The sequence below is a fragment of the Uloborus diversus genome, chromosome 4, assembly GCF_026930045.1.
Source record: "Uloborus diversus isolate 005 chromosome 4, Udiv.v.3.1, whole genome shotgun sequence".
Lineage (NCBI taxonomy): Eukaryota > Metazoa > Arthropoda > Arachnida > Araneae > Uloboridae > Uloborus > Uloborus diversus.
The window spans coordinates 177020794-177043987 of NC_072734.1; the positions used below are offsets into that span (position 1 = coordinate 177020794).

The window sequence follows — 23194 nt, forward strand, 5'->3', positions numbered from 1 at the left end:
TAATATTATTTACACAAATATTTGGATGGGGAGTGGGCACTTAAGGCAGCCTCTTTAGAACTAAATAGGCATAATGATACATTTTGACTTGAATCAGGGATGCTAGTCTCACTGAAGGATAGATAAAGCTGCGCTCCATCTTTTTTTAGTTTAAAATTATTTTTATGTTTTTCTGTCTTGTAATGCTTCTTAATAGCGTTATATCCCTTCTCAACCAATATTAATCTACCATACACCAAACAAAAAAAGTTATTCTTTTGCTGTTTTCCCTAGTCTCTAATTTTATTCCCATCTTCATGTAACCATTTGCTGAGAAATTTGCACTTCCCCATGACTCACACTGAAACCTAAAAAATATTGTTATGTAGCTACAACTGAGTTTATAGTAAAATTATTTTATATTTGAGTTTTACATTTAATCTCTTATCACAGGTTTCATACCCTTTAAGGAGAAAAAAATTTAAGCAGTTTTCAAGAGTAAAAAAATATTTTTCAAGGTACTACCCTGAATTCGCACTATAAATATTGCATGCAGATTTCATTTAATGCTAATACATAAATAACAGGAAGTAATATAAAAAGTATAGGAAAACAAACTGCTTTTTCTACAAGAGACACTTTGATAAAAGATCTACTGTATTGAAAGTTTTCCTAAAAATGTCTGAAATGCTTAATCACAAAGAGAAGCAGATCAGCTGAGGTTTAGTTTTGCAATTTTTATATTCAAAGTATATTTTCAAGAATCATAAAGCTTAAATTAAAAAAAAAAAAACTCCATGATTGCAATGCCATGAGTGCTTTGAACTTTTATGGGGGGGGGGACTAATTCCCTCTTAGCATGACAATGAAATGATGCACATAAATTCAACTTTATAAAATTTTATAATTCAACTTTGTTTCAAATACAAACACTAAGTTAAAATTTTATGCACTCAATTTGTTTGCATTAAATATCCCCCCACCCCAATAAAAAAAAAAAACAGTAATAACCGAAAATAAGCTAAAAATAATTAAAACTAAATTTGCAAAACTAGAAATATGAATTAAAAACAAAACAATATTAATTTTTTAGTTATTTAAATACAAATTGAAACGAGTTAATCTAATGTAGCATGTCAAAACAACTTCAAACTGCCAAAAATATAAAAATATTTATTAGATGCAAAACGATTGAAAGCTCAGATAAGCAAATTTTCATGAACCAAGTTCAATTTTGGCATGTTTCCCATAAAATAAATTTATTTATTTTCTACTGAATTAAACATAAAACATGCTACTCTAAGGTAGCATTTCGAAAAAAAACATTCGATTGGGCAAAATATTTTAATATTTTCATGATGCAAAAAGATTGAAATTTCAAACACTAAAAGCCATTTTCCGCGAAGTCCGAGTAAGCTCGATGTTGCCATGGTTTCCAAAATAATTACTTCGCTAATTATTGAAATTAAACAAAAAATAAGCTAATCTAAAGTAATATGTGTCAAAATAACTTCCTACTGTCATAAACATCAAAATATTTGCAAGATGCAAAAGGATTGAAATTTTCCATTGCGAGAACCAGTTTTCCGCGAAGTCAGAGTAAGTTCAATGTTGTCATGGTTTCCAAACTAATTCCTTTTGTTAATTATAGAAATTAAACGAAAAATAAGCTAATCTAAGGTAGCACATGTCAAAATAACTTCTGATTGTAAAAAACGTGAAAATATTTACAAGATGCGAAAGGATTGAAACTTCAAACACAAAAGCAATTTTTTGCGATACTGCATATCCAACATATGTTCAGAAAATTGCACTGATGAAATATTTTTAAAAGAATTACAAGCAATCTAAAGTATGCTTTAAATTGCTTGTAATGATTTTTGAAAGAATTCAACCAAGAAACTTTTCATACTTTTTCAAGGTTTTCAAGCACATGGAAAATAAACTCTCTCCCTCCCCTCCCCCCCAAAGAACTTTTCAAGGGCGTAAAATTTACGAACATATGCGCCTGTAAAAAAAAGGGCGCATGCGCCACGAGATTACTTCCGAATTCATTTGCAAAAAAAGGGGTGGTTCATAGCAGCGTTACTATTACAGTCAACTCGCGACAACTCCCAAGTTTTTAAAATCTGATTCTTAAGTAAAAACAATATAAAAGCGGACTAATCGGACTAAAAAGTTAAAAAGCGGTCTAAAGCGGACTTAAACCTAAAAAACAGATTTTGGCGGGAAAAGCGGACCATTTGGGAGCCCTGATTAATGTCACACTATTTCATTTTAAATTTCATTCTTTCATACAATAACCCACATTTGAATTTGGAAATAACTTTAGAAGAGTAATTATGTTTACCTGATACATGACAGGAGCAAGGATGAATCTTTATAGTTCATTATGTACTCTTGATTTTCGGAATTCATATGAGTCACCTGAAACACAAAATCAGATTATGTTCCATGCTGAAAAAAAAGTAAACACAGGAACAAAAAAAATTCCATTAGTCCTTTTAAAAGAACAAAGAGAAAAACTTGCATCATACATTTTCTAGAACTCTTAAACATCTGTCAATTTTTCGCAGTTTGTCGAGCTGTACATCATTTGGAAGAGCAACTATTTCTTTTTCTTCTGACATTAGTAAGGAAACAGAAGATGTTACTGCAATAAAAAAAAAGAATTTTTTTAAAAAATAATCTATGATTGACTTCAATGTATAATAATTAATCACATGATAAGGCAAATATGCAAGATTTTTCTTGAAAAATATTCATCTGTCACTTTAAAGTTGAATATCACTATTGCCTTGTGCATTAATTTGCATATAGCAACATGCTTATCAGTTTATATATATTTAGTCAATTGTTCCTAAGCCTTTTATAATAATACTGTAAAATATAAGATTTATAACTATTTGAACTTCTTTTTTAAATATTTTTATTAGATCATCAGAACACAGTAGGCACAGATGAAATCAAGTAAAGCTGAAAAACTGAAGTATGATTTATGTCTATCTTCATGAGCATTTGAATATCTTATTACAAAAATTTAACTAGTCTATATGAGTTTTCATTTTAGATCATTTTGAATGAAAATTGCAGATGTTACTTACGTTGCAATTATTGTTTGAATCAATTTCATCTTGTGAAAGCTTTTTAAGGGCTCAATGGAAAAAATGGCAATGGACATTTTTCTTTGAGTTGTCCATGTATGTAGAGACTGTGTTTTGCATTATATTTTTATACCATTTCATGTGGTGGAACGGGACATTTTTCAGTATATATTGTTTTATAAATATGAATAAAACAAGCTAGACGATTTTATTTTTGATAGCAGCAGTAAGGATTGGTTATAAGAATTCAATAGAACATTAAAATTACCATTTTTAAATAAAATAATTGATGAATATGCAATAAAATGCCCGTGAAGGAACAGGACACATACAAGTCCCATCCGCCAGGGGCATTTTATTGCATGTCATTCAATTATTTTCTTCAAACTGACTAACTTTTAATGTTCCACATTGTTCTAATGACAAATTTTTATTGTTGCTATCAAAAATGAAATTTTTAGCTTGTATTATTTGTATTTATGAAACAAAATCTTATGACTAAACTACACAAAATGTCCCATTTCGTCACATGGAATGGCTCAAATGAGTTGAATGCTTTGGTTTCTTGCTTTGGCCCCACTGAATTTCCGCTAAGCTTATGGGCCTTGACGATTTTCGACTTTTCTGTGTTAAACCGATGCAGCTCATGCATCCACCAATCAATGTCAATGTTTCAAAGTTTGTTTATTTTTGATTGAACGTTGCCCATTTTGACCGCAAGAGGGTGCCACAGGGAACCCCTGCATCCACCAATCAACGGCAAAGTAATGGAAACAGGGGTATCCCGTAGTGCCCTGTTTGTTGCCATAGGCTTCAGCAATTGCCACAGCCTATAAGAATTAAATGGGGCCATGGTTCTACATAACTTAGACACATTTTGTTATTAGCAAAAGACTTAAAATTAATTAATTACCAGCATCAGCAATTCTATCTAATCCATGTAATGTCCTCATTTCTTCTTTAAACCATTCACCAGCTTTCCTAGAGGTCAAACTAAGCAAAGTTTCCATCGCTAATATACCCGTCTAGAAATAAAATACATTAGTCAGAAATAGAAACTAGACGCATGTACACAATTTTTTTCAACAAAACTTTACAACTTTCAAACTCCAATTTTTAAAAATGATTAGACATACACTACAATGCTGAGGATTTCAAAGCCATTATAGTGATCAAAGAGAACTTAAAAACTTCAGCTATGAACACAAAAATGTTATGAGGACAATATTTGGTAAATTGTAACCCAAGTTTAAGTTTCAACATTAGGTTCTGATGATGATGAACTGAAAAGTTTCAATGAGCAGATAAATCGGATAACTGCTAAGACAGGGGTGCCCCTCCCCAAAAAAAAAACATGGGCGCACCCCCCCCCCCCCTAAATATTGCAGAGACTCTCGGAACCCCTCGCCCTAAAATGAGAAAAATATCCCTCAAAATACCCCCCCCCCCCCCCCTAAAAGTTTCAATGGCGCAGTCTACGCCATGACCCCAACCTAGGTGGGCATCCCTGGCTAAGATGAGTGAGGCATTTCAAATCATTTGTATGGATATACAGACAAAAAAAAGAAAAAGAAACACACAATGCCATAGAGTTTTGCAAGCAGCATTATTTGTAAGCATTATGTGCATTTTACAGATGATTTGCTTGCTGAAAACAGCATAATCAAAAGTCTGTTATTAATTTTTTCAATCAATGATTTACTTATTTTCGTTATGTGTGTTTATTAGCTCTCAGAGTGCTTGTACAATTTTGTCGAAAAAATCAGTAAGTATGTAGTTCTTAGGGTTTCCACTCATCATGTACTTATTAAAATAAGGTTTTTAAAGGTAAAAGTCTTTCTATTTTATTTATTTATTTTTTGTCCCCAAGGAGAATATCAGAACTAAAGGAGATTTTGTTGAATACCCTTGGCAATTTTTTGCTTCATTTCCAACAATTATATGAAACCTAGGACACCTCGCAGAACAAAATACAACCTCTGAAGCTATTTTTATGGTCTTAAAAGGAATAAATTTTGTTTATGCATTTTTTAATACCACCTAGCTGAAAAGGGAAATGACCAACTTAATTCATAACATAATTCTTTTAAATTATGTTTCAGACATCAAGAAGTTAATTATGAAGTGACATTTTAATCCAAGGAATTCTCAATACAAGTGCATTAATATTGCACTTGCATTAAGAAGTCTTTCATTCAATTCAATTTTATTGGAATATTTAGGGTTTTTTTTTTTTTTTTTCCAGGAGTTTGAAACTTTATTTATATAGCTAGAATTAGATCTTACATTAATGTTATCCAGCTTTAAATGTTTGGCATGCCCTTTCTGTTTCATTTCTTCACAGAGCTGATAAACTTTCTCTCTGTGCTTCTCTTGCATAGCACACAAAGCTGGATCTTTGAGAATCAGGTCCATTTCTTTCTCTGGGTTTTCTAACTCTTGATCTGTTTCCAAAAGTTGTATCATTAATGACAGTGTACTCGCTTCAATGTCCATGGTTAGACGATCTTGGCTCAACACAAACATTAAAGTAGCAGTGCACAAAGCCAGGTTCTATAATGAAAGAAAAAACAATAATATTTCATTCTGATGAAATTCAGGAATCTATCTCTCCAGTAAGTGTCCACTAAGACAGGTTTGAAGATTTCTGGGGTGGCAATATGATAAATGGTAACAAACATAATTTGTAAGAAAAATAAAATTGAAAGAAATTTTTCACATTAAAGTATTTTTTAAATATTTATGAAACACATTGCATAATAAAAAAGAACTTGAATGAACTTTAGTAGGGGGAGATATTTAAGATGATTAATCAAACAATTTTGTACATAATATATTTGATTTTCATACAGAGGAAGTATGATTCAATTTTTCCAGGTTTCATTGTAGCTGCAAATTCTGATCAACATGACTCCATTTAACGAAATACAAACAATATTCAATATATATATATATATATATATATATATATATATAATGATCAAAATTGATGTAAAATATTCTACATTTAAACAGCGCAATGTTGCAGCTAAAGTAGTTAAATGTATTGAAAATATAGTAAAATGTGTAGTTTCACATACACGGGTAGCACAGAAATAAGTGTATGTAACAACGAAGATAAACAACAATAACAACAACAAAAATGAACATGGAACGTTAAAAAATAAACTAGGAACATTGAAAACAAGAATTGATGAAATCATGGGTATTAAACTGCTGCTACGTTTACGAAGAGCTGGAGCAGCTGGCATATTAAATATTCTGCAAGGTTTCTGTGCGGGTCAGTATCATACATGCAGCAAAAATTGATTAGAAGTAAAAGTATATGTATTTGAATTAACGAACTAATATGTGTAGCTACTTATAAGGCTTAATATAGAAGGCAGGAAAATTATCAAACGTTTATATATGCTTATTTTTTTTTGTATATATGCAATAATTTTTATAAATGTAAATAGTATGCTTATTAGTAATATGCTGTCATGTATTACCAACCCCCCAGCTCTGACCTGCAAAATAAAAAGAAAAAATTACATACCACATGATTTCAAACATTTCGTCGACAACAATGTCTATGTCTAGGTATCCATTTGCCAGAGACGAAAATCCGATGCCACGCCAATCGAACAGGTCGCTGGGGCAGGGCATCCAAAAAGCACCTTCCTGTCGAAAGGATTTCAGCACTCTTTATCATCAAAGTTACCCAGTTACACTGTTGCCAAATCGCAGTTGTTTGGGTGGAAACTAAATCTGTCCTTGTTGAAGAAAAGATTTCTTGAACAAATTAAGATAATAAAATGTGAAATTGGCAGGATAAAAATTGTAATAGTAGAGATTTGCAGCAAATTTGAAGATTTGTTTATTAAATTGAGAATTGTTGCTACAAATTTTAAAGAATCTGCTTAGCTGTCCAATTATAATATTAATGAAGATCTTTTTATGTAAATTACTGTACCAATGTGGCATACTTTTTGTGTAAAAATTGAAGTTATCTTTCTTATCATAGATATCTGTAATAAGGTTAGAATCAACAATTTTGAAAGAAATGTCCAGAAAATCGGCAGACAGAAAGTTGTCATTGGCTTTATTGAGCTGTAGATTTTGTGGATAAATTAAAGGGAAAATGTCGTCCATACTTTTGTTGAAGATAAGGATGTCATCTATATACCTGAAAATATCATGTTTTTTATTATACTGTACTGTGTATTTAAATTCATAGAAAAAGAGATACAGATTAGCAGCTGTGCTGGAATAGTTGGTGCCCATGCCAATTCCATGTATTTGTTTAAAAATAAAGTTGTTGAAAGTCACAAAATTGTTAAAGAAACAGAAATGACAAAGACTATTGAAAAAATTCCTGTCGATGCCCAATTCCTCACCAATGCAAAATATGTCAAAAAGTTTTAACAAAGTTGTATATAAATCTTCGATGGGAATGTTGCAGAACAAATTCTCAAAGTCAAATGTGTAAATTGATTTAGGTGTGCGTTGTAGATTTTTAATGATTTCGAAACTGTTGTCAATGCACCAGAAATAGCTCGTATGCATAAATTTGACCTTCATAAAATCATAAATTTTTTTCAAAATAGACTGTAATTTGATGTTGATATTTTTTCCAAAACTTTTTGTAGTAGAACAAATGAAACGAAATTTAACTGGTGATTTGTGGAATTTGGGCGTCATAAATATGAAAGGCAGATTTTGACAATTTGAAATTGTAAAACTGTATGAAAAATTTGATTTGCAAAGTTTATTGTATGCAATAAACTGTTTAATAATCACATCTGTAGAAAGATTCGATTTTTCGTAATAAAGAGACGAGTTAAGTTCTTGTAAGACTTGTTTAACGTAGAAATGTTTGCAAATGATGCCATAATTATTGGCAGCTTTATCAATTGGAACAAAGACAAAGAATTTTTTTAAATTGTTGATATATTCGATTTCATCTTTTTTCAAATTTTGATATTGGTGTTCTGCGTTGTTGATTTGTTTAGCTAAAAAAGTTTTAAATTCAATGGTTAATAGATCTTTCCATTCTTGGAATGCTTCAAAAGGTATTGCGTGCGAGTATGCAACTTTTTTAATGAATCGAAGAATGTTAACTTTAAAAATATGAACTGCTTTACTGAATTTGCAAGTGCTGTTGAGTCTAAATTTTGCACCGAGATTCATTAAATATCTGACATTTGTGTTTTTTATAATATGTAAATTACCAGTAATTACGTGCTTGTGATCAGCATCGACAAATTCCTTAAAATTGTCCTGATTGCATAGACATGGAAAATCATCAGCAGTATGCGAAAAAGCAACATCACGGTAATTGTAAATACTTTTGCAAAAAGGCTTGCAATACTTAAAGGCAGTTATGATTTGTTTATTTTTTAGTGGAAAATAATTTGTCAGTTTATTTATAATTTTGTGAAATGGAATATTATCGAAACTTTTCTGTTGGAAGGAAATAGTGAAATAAATGTTTTCTTTAGCTGTAAATTCAAACCCGATTCTGTAATTTATAAGATCAGAGATCAAATCTCTACATTGTTCATTACTGGTAATTTACATATTATAAAAAACACAAATGTCAGATATTTAATGAATCTCGGTGCAAAATTTAGACTCAACAGCACTTGCAAATTCAGTAAAGCAGTTCATATTTTTAAAGTTAACATTCTTCGATTCATTAAAAAAGTTGCATACTCGCACGCAATACCTTTTGAAGCATTCCAAGAATGGAAAGATCTATTAACCATTGAATTTAAAACTTTTTTAGCTAAACAAATCAACAACGCAGAACACCAATATCAAAATTTGAAAAAAGATGAAATCGAATATATCAACAATTTAAAAAAATTCTTTGTCTTTGTTCCAATTGATAAAGCTGCCAATAATTATGGCATCATTTGCAAACATTTCTACGTTAAACAAGTCTTACAAGAACTTAACTCGTCTCTTTATTACGAAAAATCGAATCTTTCTACAGATGTGATTATTAAACAGTTTATTGCATACAATAAACTTTGCAAATCGAATTTTTCATACAGTTTTACAATTTCAAATTGTCAAAATCTGCCTTTCATATTTATGATGCCCAAATTCCACAAATCACCAGTTAAATTTCGTTTCATTTGTTCTACTACAAAAAGTTTTGGAAAAAATATCAACATCAAATTACAGTCTATTTTGAAAAAAATTTATGATTTTATGAAGGTCAAATTTATGCATACGAGCTATTTCTGGTGCATTGACAACAGTTTCGAAATCATTAAAAATCTACAACGCACACCTAAATCAATTTACACATTTGACTTTGAGAATTTGTTCAGCAACATTCCCATCGAAGATTTATATACAACTTTGTTAAAACTTTTTGACATATTTTGCATTGGTGAGGAATTGGGCATCGACAGGAATTTTTTCAATAGTCTTTGTCATTTCTGTTTCTTTAACAATTTTGTGACTTTCAACAACTTTATTTTTAAACAAATACATGGAATTGGCATGGGCACCAACTATTCCAGCACAGCTGCTAATCTGTATCTCTTTTTCTATGAATTTAAATACACAGTACAGTATAATAAAAAACATGATATTTTCAGGTATATAGATGACATCCTTATCTTCAACAAAAGTATGGACGACATTTTCCCTTTAATTTATCCACAAAATCTACAGCTCAATAAAGCCAATGACAACTTTCTGTCTGCCGATTTTCTGGACATTTCTTTCAAAATTGTTGATTCTAACCTTATTACAGATATCTATGATAATAAAGATAACTTCAATTTTTACACAAAAAGTATGCCACATTGGTACAGTAATTTACATAAAAAGATCTTCATTAATATTATAATTGGACAGCTAAGCAGATTCTTTAAAATTTGTAGCAACAATTCTCAATTTAATAAACAAATCTTCAAATTTGCTGCAAATCTCTACTATTACAATTTTTATCCTGCCAATTTCACATTTTATTATCTTAATTTGTTCAAGAAATCTTTTCTTCAACAAGGACAGATTTAGTTTCCACCCAAACAACTGCGATTTGGCAACAGTGTAACTGGGTAACTTTGATGATAAAGAGTGCTGAAATCCTTTCGACAGGAAGGTGCTTTTTGGATGCCCTGCCCCAGCGACCTGTTCGATTGGCGTGGCATCGGATTTTCGTCTCTGGCAAATGGATACCTAGACATAGACATTGTTGTCGACGAAATGTTTGAAATCATGTGGTATGTAATTTTTTCTTTTTATTTTGCAGGTCAGAGCTGGGGGGTTGGTAATACATGACAGCATATTACTAATAAGCATACTATTTACATTTATAAAAATTATTGCATATATACAAAAAAAATAAGCATATATAAACGTTTGATAATTTTCCTGCCTTCTATATTAAGCCTTATAAGTAGCTACACATATTAGTTCGTTAATTCAAATACATATACTTTTACTTCTAATCAATTTTTGCTGCATGTATGATACTGACCCGCACAGAAACCTTGCAGAATATTTAATATGCCAGCTGCTCCAGCTCTTCGTAAACGTAGCAGCAGTTTAATACCCATGATTTCATCAATTCTTGTTTTCAATGTTCCTAGTTTATTTTTTAACGTTCCATGTTCATTTTTGTTGTTGTTATTGTTGTTTATCTTCGTTGTTACATACACTTATTTCTGTGCTACCCGTGTATGTGAAACTACACATTTTACTATATTTTCAATACATTTAACTACTTTAGCTGCAACATTGCGCTGTTTAAATGTAGAATATTTTACATCAATTTTGATCATTATATTATATAATACTTAGAATTTAATGCTGCTATTGCGCTTACGCTTTGTATTATTCTCCTGATTTCACATTGGGTTTGCATAGTCTGAGTGTATTTTGTTCAATGTTCTTTTCGCATATTAGGTTACACCTACAAAAAATTCTTTAAAAAAATTTTCACACAGAACTTTTTCTTATGGCTGCTAAATGTAAAAAGAAAAATTGTAAAACTTGTGCAGTTAGTGGAGACTCTGTCGTTGCTGTATCTAATAGTCACACCCCATTTTGAAAATTAAATAACGTGATATATAAAATTACATGTTTAACTTGTTTTCAATGTTACATCGGACAAACCTCTAACGAACTGCATTTACGCATTAATCTACATCGTTCACAAATTAACAAAGCAGCCCGGCTCTCTTTCGAAATTAACCATTTTAAAACACATTCTTTTGAAAATATCAAAATTGATATACTTGCACATCATGAAGATACAAATGAACGATTAAGGGCTGAAAATGATCTTATACTTAAAAACAAATCACTCTATCCATATGGACTGAATACCTATCTTAACTTTTTTAATATGCAGGATATCAAAAAACATTTTCAGACTTTTTTACAATTTTAATACTAAAACTCGAATTTCCAGAGGACATAGAGGCTCACATAAGAACAGTAAAATTATCAATAGCATTAACCTTAACCTTTGGTGCAAAGAGGTCGAAGATTCGTTTCTCAAATTATCTAATATTAATCAAGTCAAAAACTATATTTTCAAGTTAAAAACTTCCACTTTGAAATAATTGAAACCGTATCTTTCTAAATATAAATTTGTCAATGAACAATGTAGAGATTTGATCTCTGATCTTATAAATTACAGAATCGGGTTTGAATTTACAGCTAAAGAAAACATTTATTTCACTATTTCCTTCCAACAGAAAAGTTTCGATAATATTCCATTTCACAAAATTATAAATAAGCTGACAAATTATTTTCCACTAAAAAATAAACAAATCATAACTGCCTTTAAGTATTGCAAGCCTTTTTGCAAAAGTATTTACAATTACCGTGATGTTGCTTTTTCGCATACTGCTGATGATTTTCCATGTCTATGCAATCAGGACAATTTTAAGGAATTTGTCGATGCTGATCACAAGCACGTAATTACTGGTAATTTACATATTATAAAAAACACAAATGTCAGATATTTAATGAATCTCGGTGCAAAATTTAGACTCAACAGCACTTGCAAATTCAGTAAAGCAGTTCATATTTTTAAAGTTAACATTCTTCGATTCATTAAAAAAGTTGCATACTCGCACGCAATACCTTTTGAAGCATTCCAAGAATGGAAAGATCTATTAACCATTGAATTTAAAACTTTTTTAGCTAAACAAATCAACAACGCAGAACACCAATATCAAAATTTGAAAAAAGATGAAATCGAATATATCAACAATTTAAAAAAATTCTTTGTCTTTGTTCCAATTGATAAAGCTGCCAATAATTATGGCATCATTTGCAAACATTTCTACGTTAAACAAGTCTTACAAGAACTTAACTCGTCTCTTTATTACGAAAAATCGAATCTTTCTACAGATGTGATTATTAAACAGTTTATTGCATACAATAAACTTTGCAAATCGAATTTTTCATACAGTTTTACAATTTCAAATTGTCAAAATCTGCCTTTCATATTTATGACGCCCAAATTCCACAAATCACCAGTTAAATTTCGTTTCATTTGTTCTACTACAAAAAGTTTTGGAAAAAATATCAACATCAAATTACAGTCTATTTTGAAAAAAATTTATGATTTTATGAAGGTCAAATTTATGCATACGAGCTATTTCTGGTGCATTGACAACAGTTTCGAAATCATTAAAAATCTACAACGCACACCTAAATCAATTTACACATTTGACTTTGAGAATTTGTTCTGCAACATTCCCATCGAAGATTTATATACAACTTTGTTAAAACTTTTTGACATATTTTGCATTGGTGAGGAATTGGGCATCGACAGGAATTTTTTCAATAGTCTTTGTCATTTCTGTTTCTTTAACAATTTTGTGACTTTCAACAACTTTATTTTTAAACAAATACATGGAATTGGCATGGGCACCAACTATTCCAGCACAGCTGCTAATCTGTATCTCTTTTTCTATGAATTTAAATACACAGTACAGTATAATAAAAAACATGATATTTTCAGGTATATAGATGACATCCTTATCTTCAACAAAAGTATGGACGACATTTTCCCTTTAATTTATCCACAAAATCTACAGCTCAATAAAGCCAATGACAACTTTCTGTCTGCCGATTTTCTGGACATTTCTTTCAAAATTGTTGATTCTAACCTTATTACAGATATCAAAGATAACTTCAATTTTTACACAAAAAGTATGCCACATTGGTACAGTAATTTACATAAAAAGATCTTCATTAATATTATAATTGGACAGCTAAGCAGATTCTTTAAAATTTGTAGCAACAATTCTCAATTTAATAAACAAATCTTCAAATTTGCTGCAAATCTCTACTATTACAATTTTTATCCTGCCAATTTCACATTTTATTATCTTAATTTGTTCAAGAAATCTTTTCTTCAACAAGGACAGATTTAGTTTCCACCCAAACAACTGCGATTTGGCAACAGTGTAACTGGGTAACTTTGATGATAAAGAGTGCTGAAATCCTTTCGACAGGAAGGTGCTTTTTGGATGCCCTGCCCCAGCGACCTGTTCGATTGGCGTGGCATCGGATTTTCGTCTCTGGCAAATGGATACCTAGACATAGACATTGTTGTCGACGAAATGTTTGAAATCATGTGGTATGTAATTTTTTCTTTTTATTTTGCAGGTCAGAGCTGGGGGGTTGGTAATACATGACAGCATATTACTAATAAGCATACTATTTACATTTATAAAAATTATTGCATATATACAAAAAATAAGCATATATAACGTTTGATAATTTTCCTGCCTTCTATATTAAGCCTTATAAGTAGCTACACATATTAGTTCGTTAATTCAAATACATATACTTTTACTTCTAATCAATTTTTGCTGCATGTATGATACTGACCCGCACAGAAACCTTGCAGAATATTTAATATGCCAGCTGCTCCAGCTCTTCGTAAACGTAGCAGCAGTTTAATACCCATGATTTCATCAATTCTTGTTTTCAATGTTCCTAGTTTATTTTTTAACGTTCCATGTTCATTTTTGTTGTTGTTATTGTTGTTTATCTTCGTTGTTACATACACTTATTTCTGTGCTACCCGTGTATGTGAAACTACACATTTTACTATATATATATATATATATATATATATATATATATATATATATATATATATATATATATATATATATATATATATATATGTATGAGAAAAATTAGAATGAATCAGAAATGATAATTACCGGATCAGAAGGAGCATCGCTTAAGGCACTAAATATTTTAGGCATAGTCCCATGGGCACGAAGGTGTATTCGGAAGGCAGGTCCCATACATTTGGCAGCAAGGTTCAAAACACTAAAAAAAAATTACATTGACAAAATTTTTATATTTTTAAATAAATGAATAATATAACAAATATTCAACAACTGTACTATTCATTTTGGATTATTCACAGAAAAAATGGATATAAAAGTTATTTAATGTTATATTTTATACAAAATTTAAATTACAGCAGCAGCAAGGATTGCAACGCTCAAGCATTATATGTTATAGAATTGCTATGGTGCGCTTATCTATAAGTTAGCCTTTCTCAGCTTAAAACATGCCTCAATTATATGTTTAAAAAAATAAAAAACGTGTGCAGTACATGAATTTAAATATGTAAATAAAGTTGATTTAAACAATAAATAAAAGAAATAAATAAGTTACCTTAAACATCTGGTCCCAATAGCATTACATTCTTGAACACACTCCAACAAATACTCAATATCATCATTAAACTCTTGAGTTTCACCAGATTCATGACACTGGTAAGCTTGTTTAACATTTTTGATAACTGTATAAAACTACAAATGAAAAAGCAATTAACCTCTGATATGTTCATTTCTGCAACAAATTTACTGAAGAAAAAGTACATACTTCCTTAGATGGTTTTGGACATTTTATAGATCTAATGTCTCCTGATGAAGAAGCTTCAGCAACATCTTCAACAACAGCCTCGAATTTTTCTTCAATCTCATCTTCAAATTCATCCGCAAGAGAAGGTCCTTGCTGAGCTGAATTCTAAACAAAATATGAAAAATGCACGCATAAGTTGAGAGAGAAAGATTTCTGCAGAACGTTTCAGGGTTGGCAAAAACCCGGGTTTTTTTAAAAAAGCCCATGGACCCAGGGTTTTTTGGGTTGTTTTAAATAAAACCCAAAAAACCCAACTAAAGCTGGGTTTTTTAAAAGAAATGTGGCTTTTTTTTGTCTTTTTTTAGGAGAAAGGTGGGGTACTCGTAGCATATTGTAGCCTAAGTATATGGACAAAGCACAAAAATTGCCTTGATAAAAAAAGCTGGAAAATTCAGCGTTTTCTGAAGAAAGGTATAAAAGACGACAAAATTCAAGAATGGTGAAGTTTCAGATTTTTTTAGTTTCCATGGTTACTAACAGTTAAGGCAAAGTTACTTCTTGAGTGATAAAACCTATTGTTTATTTGTTCGTTTTTAATTTCGACATTTTTTTTTTTTTTGTATTTTACTTTATTGTATTTCATTTTGTTATGCAAAACTACTGTAGAACCTCAAGTAGTTTAAATCCCTTTTTACTGAATTCCAGCTTAATCAAGACATTTCTTTGAATTTTATGTTACCTGTTTTTCTATTTCTGTGTACGGAGTAAGAAATATTAAACCTTTTCGTAAGATAATGAAAATACTGTACATGCTATTCCGTTTTCTGTCCGACCATTTGTAAAACCTGTTAATTTCTAAAAAATATACCTTGTTTATTCGAGTTTTGTGACGTGTTGGTTTGCAGAAAATAATTCACATAAGAGCCTTTTAGCTAAAGTAGTATCCTTTGTACAATCTGCAAATATTGAGAAAATCTGACGTGACAGGACTTAGTCAAGATAATTTGAGTACCTTATTGACCAGTTGAAGGAAAAAAGTTAAATATATTTATTTAAAATCTTTGAAGCATTTTTTAATGTCCTTAAGAGTTAAGAAATACTATTAAAGTTCAAAATTCATTTTTTATGTCCATTGCCTATTGTGAAGAAGAAATAAAAAAGAAGTTTAAATTGTAAAAGTATTTAAATTAATTATTTTTTAAAAAAAAGTTCTCAGAAAATTTTAAAAAACCCAAAAATGGGCTAAATAATGGGTTTTATTAAATGGGTTTTTTCAAAAAAACCCATTGGGTCCAACCCAATTGGGTCCAATCCGGCCAACCCAACGTTTAGTACAACAGTTAAAACGTGTCGTCCTAGTTTTTAAAAATTCAAGTACTCTTTGAATGCCAATACAATAACTATAACAAATCTTCCTTCTAAAAAATTGATGAAAAGTTAAATGCATTTTAGTCTCATTCAGAATTTTTTGTGATAAGGTTTGTGTCCTCCCCCCCTCCCAGTTTACACTAAATATTGCTCTGCATATTGCTGCATAGTCTGAAAATTTTGTATTGCGTTGTTTTGCTGTTAAGGATCCTGATTTCTGCCTGTCATAAATTAAAGAAGGGTTCTATGTTTCAAGCAAGATGTGGATAATCATTGGCGAGATGAAATACAGCTCAGAAAATTCCTTAAAAAATGGACAGGTGTTGGCTCTAAAACATCATTGGCTGTGCTGGTGAACGAATCATAACTGGAACTGTTGGTTGTTCAAGGTCGAGAGAATTTTGTAATGAATATTGCAGGCATAAAGTGACCAGATTTTTGAAACTAAAAATCAGAATACATTACTGACAGGCCAAAGGGGAGAGGAATGTATTTTTTTGAAAGTTTAATATGTCACCAAATGTAAGAATTTCAATATTTCACATGAAAAATAAGTTAGATACGAGAATACATATTTTATAAAATCATCAAAACTAAAAACTGAGTAATGATGTACCAACAAAGAAGTTAAGCTGAAAAATACTCAGTCGTGTCAATTACAGAATTTTACAACACACAACAAATTTTTCAATATACTTGCTTAGGAAGGGACTGTAATTTGCAAAAGTCCAGATACCTTTCATGAGAGGGAGTGTCTAGTAGTACCAGTATAATATTATGCCAACATGAAGTTTAGCTGGAAAATGCTCAGCAATTTTGCATTTCATAGAGTTGTAAACAATTTTTTTAAATAGCACACTTACATTTTGACCAAAATATAAAAAATTTTATAATTGAAAATAAAATAAATATTTTTTTTCAAAAGAATTGTATTATTTTAGAAAAAACCAGTGAACAACTTCACAAAGGGTTCTTGATAGCCCAGAAACATATCTACTTTATAATGTTGTTAGATATTTCATTATAAAATTTTTTAAAAACCTTATTTTGGATTACCATCTTTAATGCAAACATTAACCTGGACGGGGGGGGGGGGGGGTCATGAAATATGGTCCATCCGAATGTCTGGTAAACCAATTAATGATTGGCGGTGATGCCCGTAATTGGGAGCAGTTTTTATTGGCAAATTTTTATTGCCTCTCAAAAAATATAAAATGTCCTACAATATGAAAGTTTAAACTCGGGTACAAAATGAGATTTTCATGTTTCTATTGATGCATTGACAATTTGAGCTTTTCTGAATGTACAAATTTAGTTCATTTTAGAAAATGTTCGTTTAAATGCTGCAGTTGTTCCTAACTAACTGAAATAAATTTTTTTTTAATGTATTGAAAAGTGCTTTTTTAAGACTTATTACATTTCTTGACAATGAATACACACAAAATTGTCCAAAAAATTTTGTTCATTAATATTTCTTGCTGTTTGGCAGAACATTAACGGAGACAATGTTGTATAATTTGTTGCCACACACATTGTAGATAAGGTATCTTTAGTTGTATTGTAATGCCCTATTGCTAGGGTAACAAGGGGCAAAGAGGCTTTGATTTGTCTGGTTCTCCGGGATCCATTACTTCTGCACTGTCACCCGAATTGCCATTAAGGCATTGCAAAATGACAATATCACCATACAAAAGCTCAACATCAAGGATTCTAATGACTAGAGATGTAAAATTTCTGGAAATTTTGAAGTGGTGGAAAAAAACTTTTTACTGGGTTTTTTCGGGAAAAATTGGAAAAAATGGGAAAATTGATGTTTTTTATGAGTAAAAATAGAGTTTCTTAATAGCTCTGGGTTTTTTGGAACATATAAAGGGTTAAGCATTAAAAAATATATGCAATCTACACATCTTATTTTTCTGCTTGACAGAAATACACATAAAAGTAAGTTTAATTAGAAAAAAAAAACCTTTTGTTTTATAACTGATAGCTTTCTTGATCAAACACCAGAAATAAGTCAAGTTGTCGTTCAACCAATAATATTGAGTAATATGTGTCTAATCATAACAATTATATTTTATATTGCTTTTGAAACTTGAAATAATAATTATAATTTTTGACTTTCAAACATGATTGACATTGTTTGAAAGAAAAATACGTATGATTTCGATTCCTTACAGTGTAATTTACTGTCTGAAAATAAAAGCTATTGAGTTTCGATTTTTTCCAATCCAGTCTAAGAACAAATCAAAACTAAATTGATTTTTCTTTTCCTTTCCCACAGAAACCCCAAAGAAAAACTGCGTAATGGTTTCTAAAGCTGAATTAGAACTTAAACTGGAGTTTCAGTTTATTCATACGGCCGTGCTAAGCACGTAGTAAAAGTAGTCATACCTACACTCTTGAAAAAAACTGAGTTATTATAACCAAGTTTTTCTCTGTTTTGTATTTTACTTCATAAATAAAATGCTTTAGGGTCATCAGAAACTATTTTTTTTTTATAAATTCTGAAAAAAAAGAAGAGAGACCTAAATTAAATATATGGAATAGCCAAACTTTAAAACACAATCTCTCTGCTTGAGTTCAACTGCAGATTCCATCTTTGCGCTTGGCACAGCAGCATACAATGTGCGGCAAAAAAAAAAAAGACAAAGATTGCATCATCGAATGGAAGTAAAGTAACTTCATATTAATGAGCGTCTTATTCACTTTTTTCTCTCACTTTATTAGAAAATAATTTACACTGTATCTCCTAGTTTATGCATTGTTTTTCGGTTTTCTTACGATTTTAAGCAAAAGACCTGCTATTTTAAAGTTGTTTAAGCAAGTAGAATGACAGTTCCTTTGCTTATTGTGCCTCGACAAACAGTATTTGAAGAGCTATGCCGCTTCAAGTGGCTTAGAAATTATAGTCGATGTCTGGAAAGAGTATAAAAACAAACAGTGAACATTTTAGTAAAACATAGCCAAAATTCGAAGTCGGGCTTTGTCTGTGATGGAATCAGCACAAGCGACAAAAAATCTGTGTGTGTGTGTGGTTTTTTTTTTGTGGATGAGAGCTATAAAATGAATCAAAAAGTGTACTTCTGTGGATCTAAGAGCACTTCAGCACACCAATGTAGACAGAACATTTCAATTTGACTCCACAGCAGTTCATACGGCCAAAAAGACAAAAGTGGTACAAGGTGCATTGTTTCTGACATGATATCATCTTTAGAGTGGACACTCTACTCGCCAGACCTCAAACTCCTTCATTACACTGTATGGCCTGTTTCAGAATCAAAAGTCTACCCTAAACTACACATAAGTTTGGACTCTCTTTACCAATTACTTTATAGGGAATAGGATTGATTAAAGGACTTGTGGCCCTTGAATTTTCTATCAGTTGCACCTCTGTTTTAGTTTAAAAGGCAGCTAGTTTGAAACCAAATAATTTATACATTGCTAAAGGTCTTCTCATATTATTACTTTTTGTCTTTTGTTAACTTATTTATTTTTAATAAAGTTACATGGAAAATTACTTGCCCCCTTTTTTTTTTGTCAGTTCTCTGTACATTTGGTTTGCACAGTCAGCAGAAACATAGTTCTGTGATTAAAGTTATGCTTGTTTGCTTTATGAAGAAGGAAGATAAATTCTTCACGAAGGATATTGGTTTATTTATTTATTTATTTTTTGGAAAAAAGTATTAAATGTTTTTTTGATCTATATGCAAATTATTTTATCGTACAACAACTTGCATTATCAAAGTTAGACAGTATTTTAACGTACAAGGAGGGGGTGGGGGGAGGAAATTGCACCAGAATTTAAGTATGAGAAATTTCTAATCACTCTTTGCTGAAACTTTCAATTAAAACGTCCTGAAAAGTTGAAAAAAATTATTTTTTTAATCTTTCCGAAGTGGAAATAAACTCCTTCGGAAAAAAAACGTTTTTTTTTCCGGTTTTTCCGATTGTTTTCATTTCTACTATAGACACAACCTACTTTTAATCTTTAGTTTTTTAATGTTACACTGCAGTTTCGGTGAGTCATAATGACATCTTAAAAATTAAATGGTTCTACATTTTGATCCTATTAGTCAAAAAAAAAAGGATGCAAGTATGTTGAAGAAGAGAGGCCCAAATGCTCCGAGGAAAAGAGTTGATTCAATTAGAAATTAGATGTATGTAATTCAATGTTGAAAACATTTTAAAACAAATCAAAAATTCCCAACTAGTTTTTAATCAGCATACAATCAAGATGTGACCAATGACATGAATGTGAGCTTTCATGCAAACTCAAAACTATTTACTGGATTAACAAAACTTGAAAAATAAAGTTATATTAAACAGAAGCTCATTTTTTTAAAAAAAATTTTAAATATTTACCTCATCAATTTCTTTCTTTGATGAATGCCAATGTCGATGATTATAAACTGCTTTAAACTGAAATGTAAGACAATAATTAGATGTGGATTACAAAATAGAAACAAAGAATGTTAAAGCTATATACACAGGTATAGGTACACATATAGTGGCATTGATGGGGGGGGGGGGCACCCCGGGTTACACCCAAAATAGAATTGCAAATTTTTAAAAAATTTTAATACTTTAACTGAGAACATTTCTGAAAATTGCATGAATTTCATGTTTTTAAGTTTACTAATGAACATTAAAACCATTTTTTTTCTTGGTGCGGAAGGGGGGGGGGGGGTCACCAAAAGTTCACACCCCGGGTGTCACCCGTGCTAGGTATGCCACTGCACATACATACAAACAAAAACAAGACACTTACTTTTAATGATGAGCTGAATATCTTTTTGGGACGAGCCGACTGCTTAGAAAATTCTTCAATTTTTTCAGGTGACTGAGAGCCTATGCCAGACTCTTGACTTTGAGGAAATGCATCAGAATCAGTTTGACTTTTTGAATCAGATGGATAAGCATCGCTCTCCGAATAAGCAGAGGATGAAAACTCAATTTCACATGAATCCTTTTCCGGCAAAACATCGTGCACGAAGGAAACTGGATGTTCCGGCTGATGAACGAGATTAGTTTCACTAATAGTAGAGACTACGTTGTCCTTGCAAATGAAAACACTTTCAGAACTCTCAGGCCTTAAATCACAGTTCTTTAAAATGCCATTGTCTGACTGGAAATTATGCTCAGTATCAGATGTCCTGGCAGAGAGATCCAATGTTCGTAAAGCATCAAATGCTTGAGATGAAGAATCGGCTGTCAGAGAAATTGGCTGGATGAATGGACTGAGGTAATGAACACTGGGATTACTTGTATACTTGTTGGAAGCACAAGCACTAGGTATAGTTGAACAGTAGCGTAAATCAACAATGTTTGGTGAATTCGTGAGATATACAGGATTGTGATCCTCTGACACATGTGGTATATCAGTTTTGAAATTGGTTTGCATATTTAAAAAGAAATCATGAGTATTTTTGTTATTTTGTACATTAAAATTTGAAGCCACGGATAATCTTAGCGCATCAAAATCACTATTTTTTGGAGGACGCGAAGCACCAGATAGCAAACGAGAGCCACTACTTTTGAAAAACTTATTTGGTTTTGCAGCAGCAGGTTTTGCTTCTGATGTAAAACCACTATTTACAGTATTAGAGGAATGATTACTTTTTGCAGCAGAAATTTCAATATCAGTTTCAAATGAGAAAGGATCTTCTGTACAAGGGATTGGGGGTGGATTTGGCTCTAATTTCACTCGCTTCACTGTGTCCACATTAGGCTCTTTCTGACCATTGATGCGATTTTTTCGTATGGAAGTAAATGATGTCATTCCCCATCTGTGAACACCTGCAACAGAAACTTTGGCTGTTGATGGTTTGTTGCCTTTTTCTGCGAGGAGATGATCGAACTGCACACTTGAACGGCATTCTGGCTTTCTACCGTACGTTTTAGTAGCTAATTTAGACATGTCTGCAGCTATAAAAAAACATAAAATTTGGGCTTAAATTAAAATGCATGAAAATGATTTTAAAGCATAAGAATGAAAATCAAAGACCTAAAGTAAAAAAACTTGATCCTGAATTTGGGTAGGAATAATAAACACATGGGAATTGGGAATATTTGAGGATTAATAAACACATCAAGGCTGATCAAAATAATGAGACTTGAGACATCCTCATATCCTCGGCTTTCAGGCAAAAGTCACTAATTATAAAGCTTTAGTTTTAAGGCCAAGTCAGTTATATCATAAAATAACTAAGTAAAAAGTCATAGTCATTGCAGCGAGTAATGAAATTTTTTGAAGTGGAAGTAATGACTTTTGACAGAATACTAGTGTTGCCAACCTTGGAGAAAAATCTGAGGAGCATCTGTGGTGATTTTGAGGAACAATTTAAAATTTTGCAGAGCAGTTTGGTATTTTGAAAACAATAAACTAAAACCACTTATCTAAAATTGTTTCATAGTTTTAATAAATCATTTCAAGCATGAATATAAAAATAGTCGTTTTTAAATTAATAAAACAGCTTTAAACACCATTTCAATCTTTGAGCATAAGCTTTGTTAATTTCTCATATGCAGCAGTTTGTTAGATAAAATAGCAAAATTTAAGCTTTAAAATTTTCGGCCGGGAAATGCGGATAGTTTTGCCATTTTTGCGGAGGAGTTGGCAACCCTGGAACACCAACAATATATATTCTGCGGCGATAGCAATTAATTCAACCGCAAAAAGCAAATCTGATTTTGATTTAACCAGGGGTCGGAGTGATGATTGCAAAAATTTTAGGACATAATTTTGGCAAAATTTTAGAACATTTTTACGACAACAAATATCAAGTTTTGATAACTTAAATGTAATTTATAAGCTTGAATTTTATAGTGGATGATCAAAGGTTTCAAATTCAATCTTGGAAAACTACAAAAGAATGCAATCAATCTTT

General features: G+C 31.1%; 1 protein-coding gene across 1 annotated transcript in view; it reads right to left on the bottom strand.

The window, feature by feature from the left end:
* LOC129221012 (wings apart-like protein homolog) overlaps nucleotides 1–23194 on the bottom strand; it is a 57529-nt gene that overhangs the window by 17471 nt on the left and 16864 nt on the right. The window contains exons 2-10 of the mRNA XM_054855448.1: nucleotides 21076–22232; nucleotides 20670–20726; nucleotides 14961–15104; nucleotides 14751–14887; nucleotides 14285–14396; nucleotides 5370–5636; nucleotides 3997–4108; nucleotides 2517–2632; nucleotides 2330–2406 (exon numbers count right to left, since the gene is read on the bottom strand). Coding sequence (XP_054711423.1) covers nucleotides 2330–2406; nucleotides 2517–2632; nucleotides 3997–4108; nucleotides 5370–5636; nucleotides 14285–14396; nucleotides 14751–14887; nucleotides 14961–15104; nucleotides 20670–20726; nucleotides 21076–22224 — 2171 coding nt within the window. The 5' untranslated portion in view covers nucleotides 22225–22232. The remainder of the gene's footprint in view (nucleotides 1–2329; nucleotides 2407–2516; nucleotides 2633–3996; nucleotides 4109–5369; nucleotides 5637–14284; nucleotides 14397–14750; nucleotides 14888–14960; nucleotides 15105–20669; nucleotides 20727–21075; nucleotides 22233–23194) is intronic.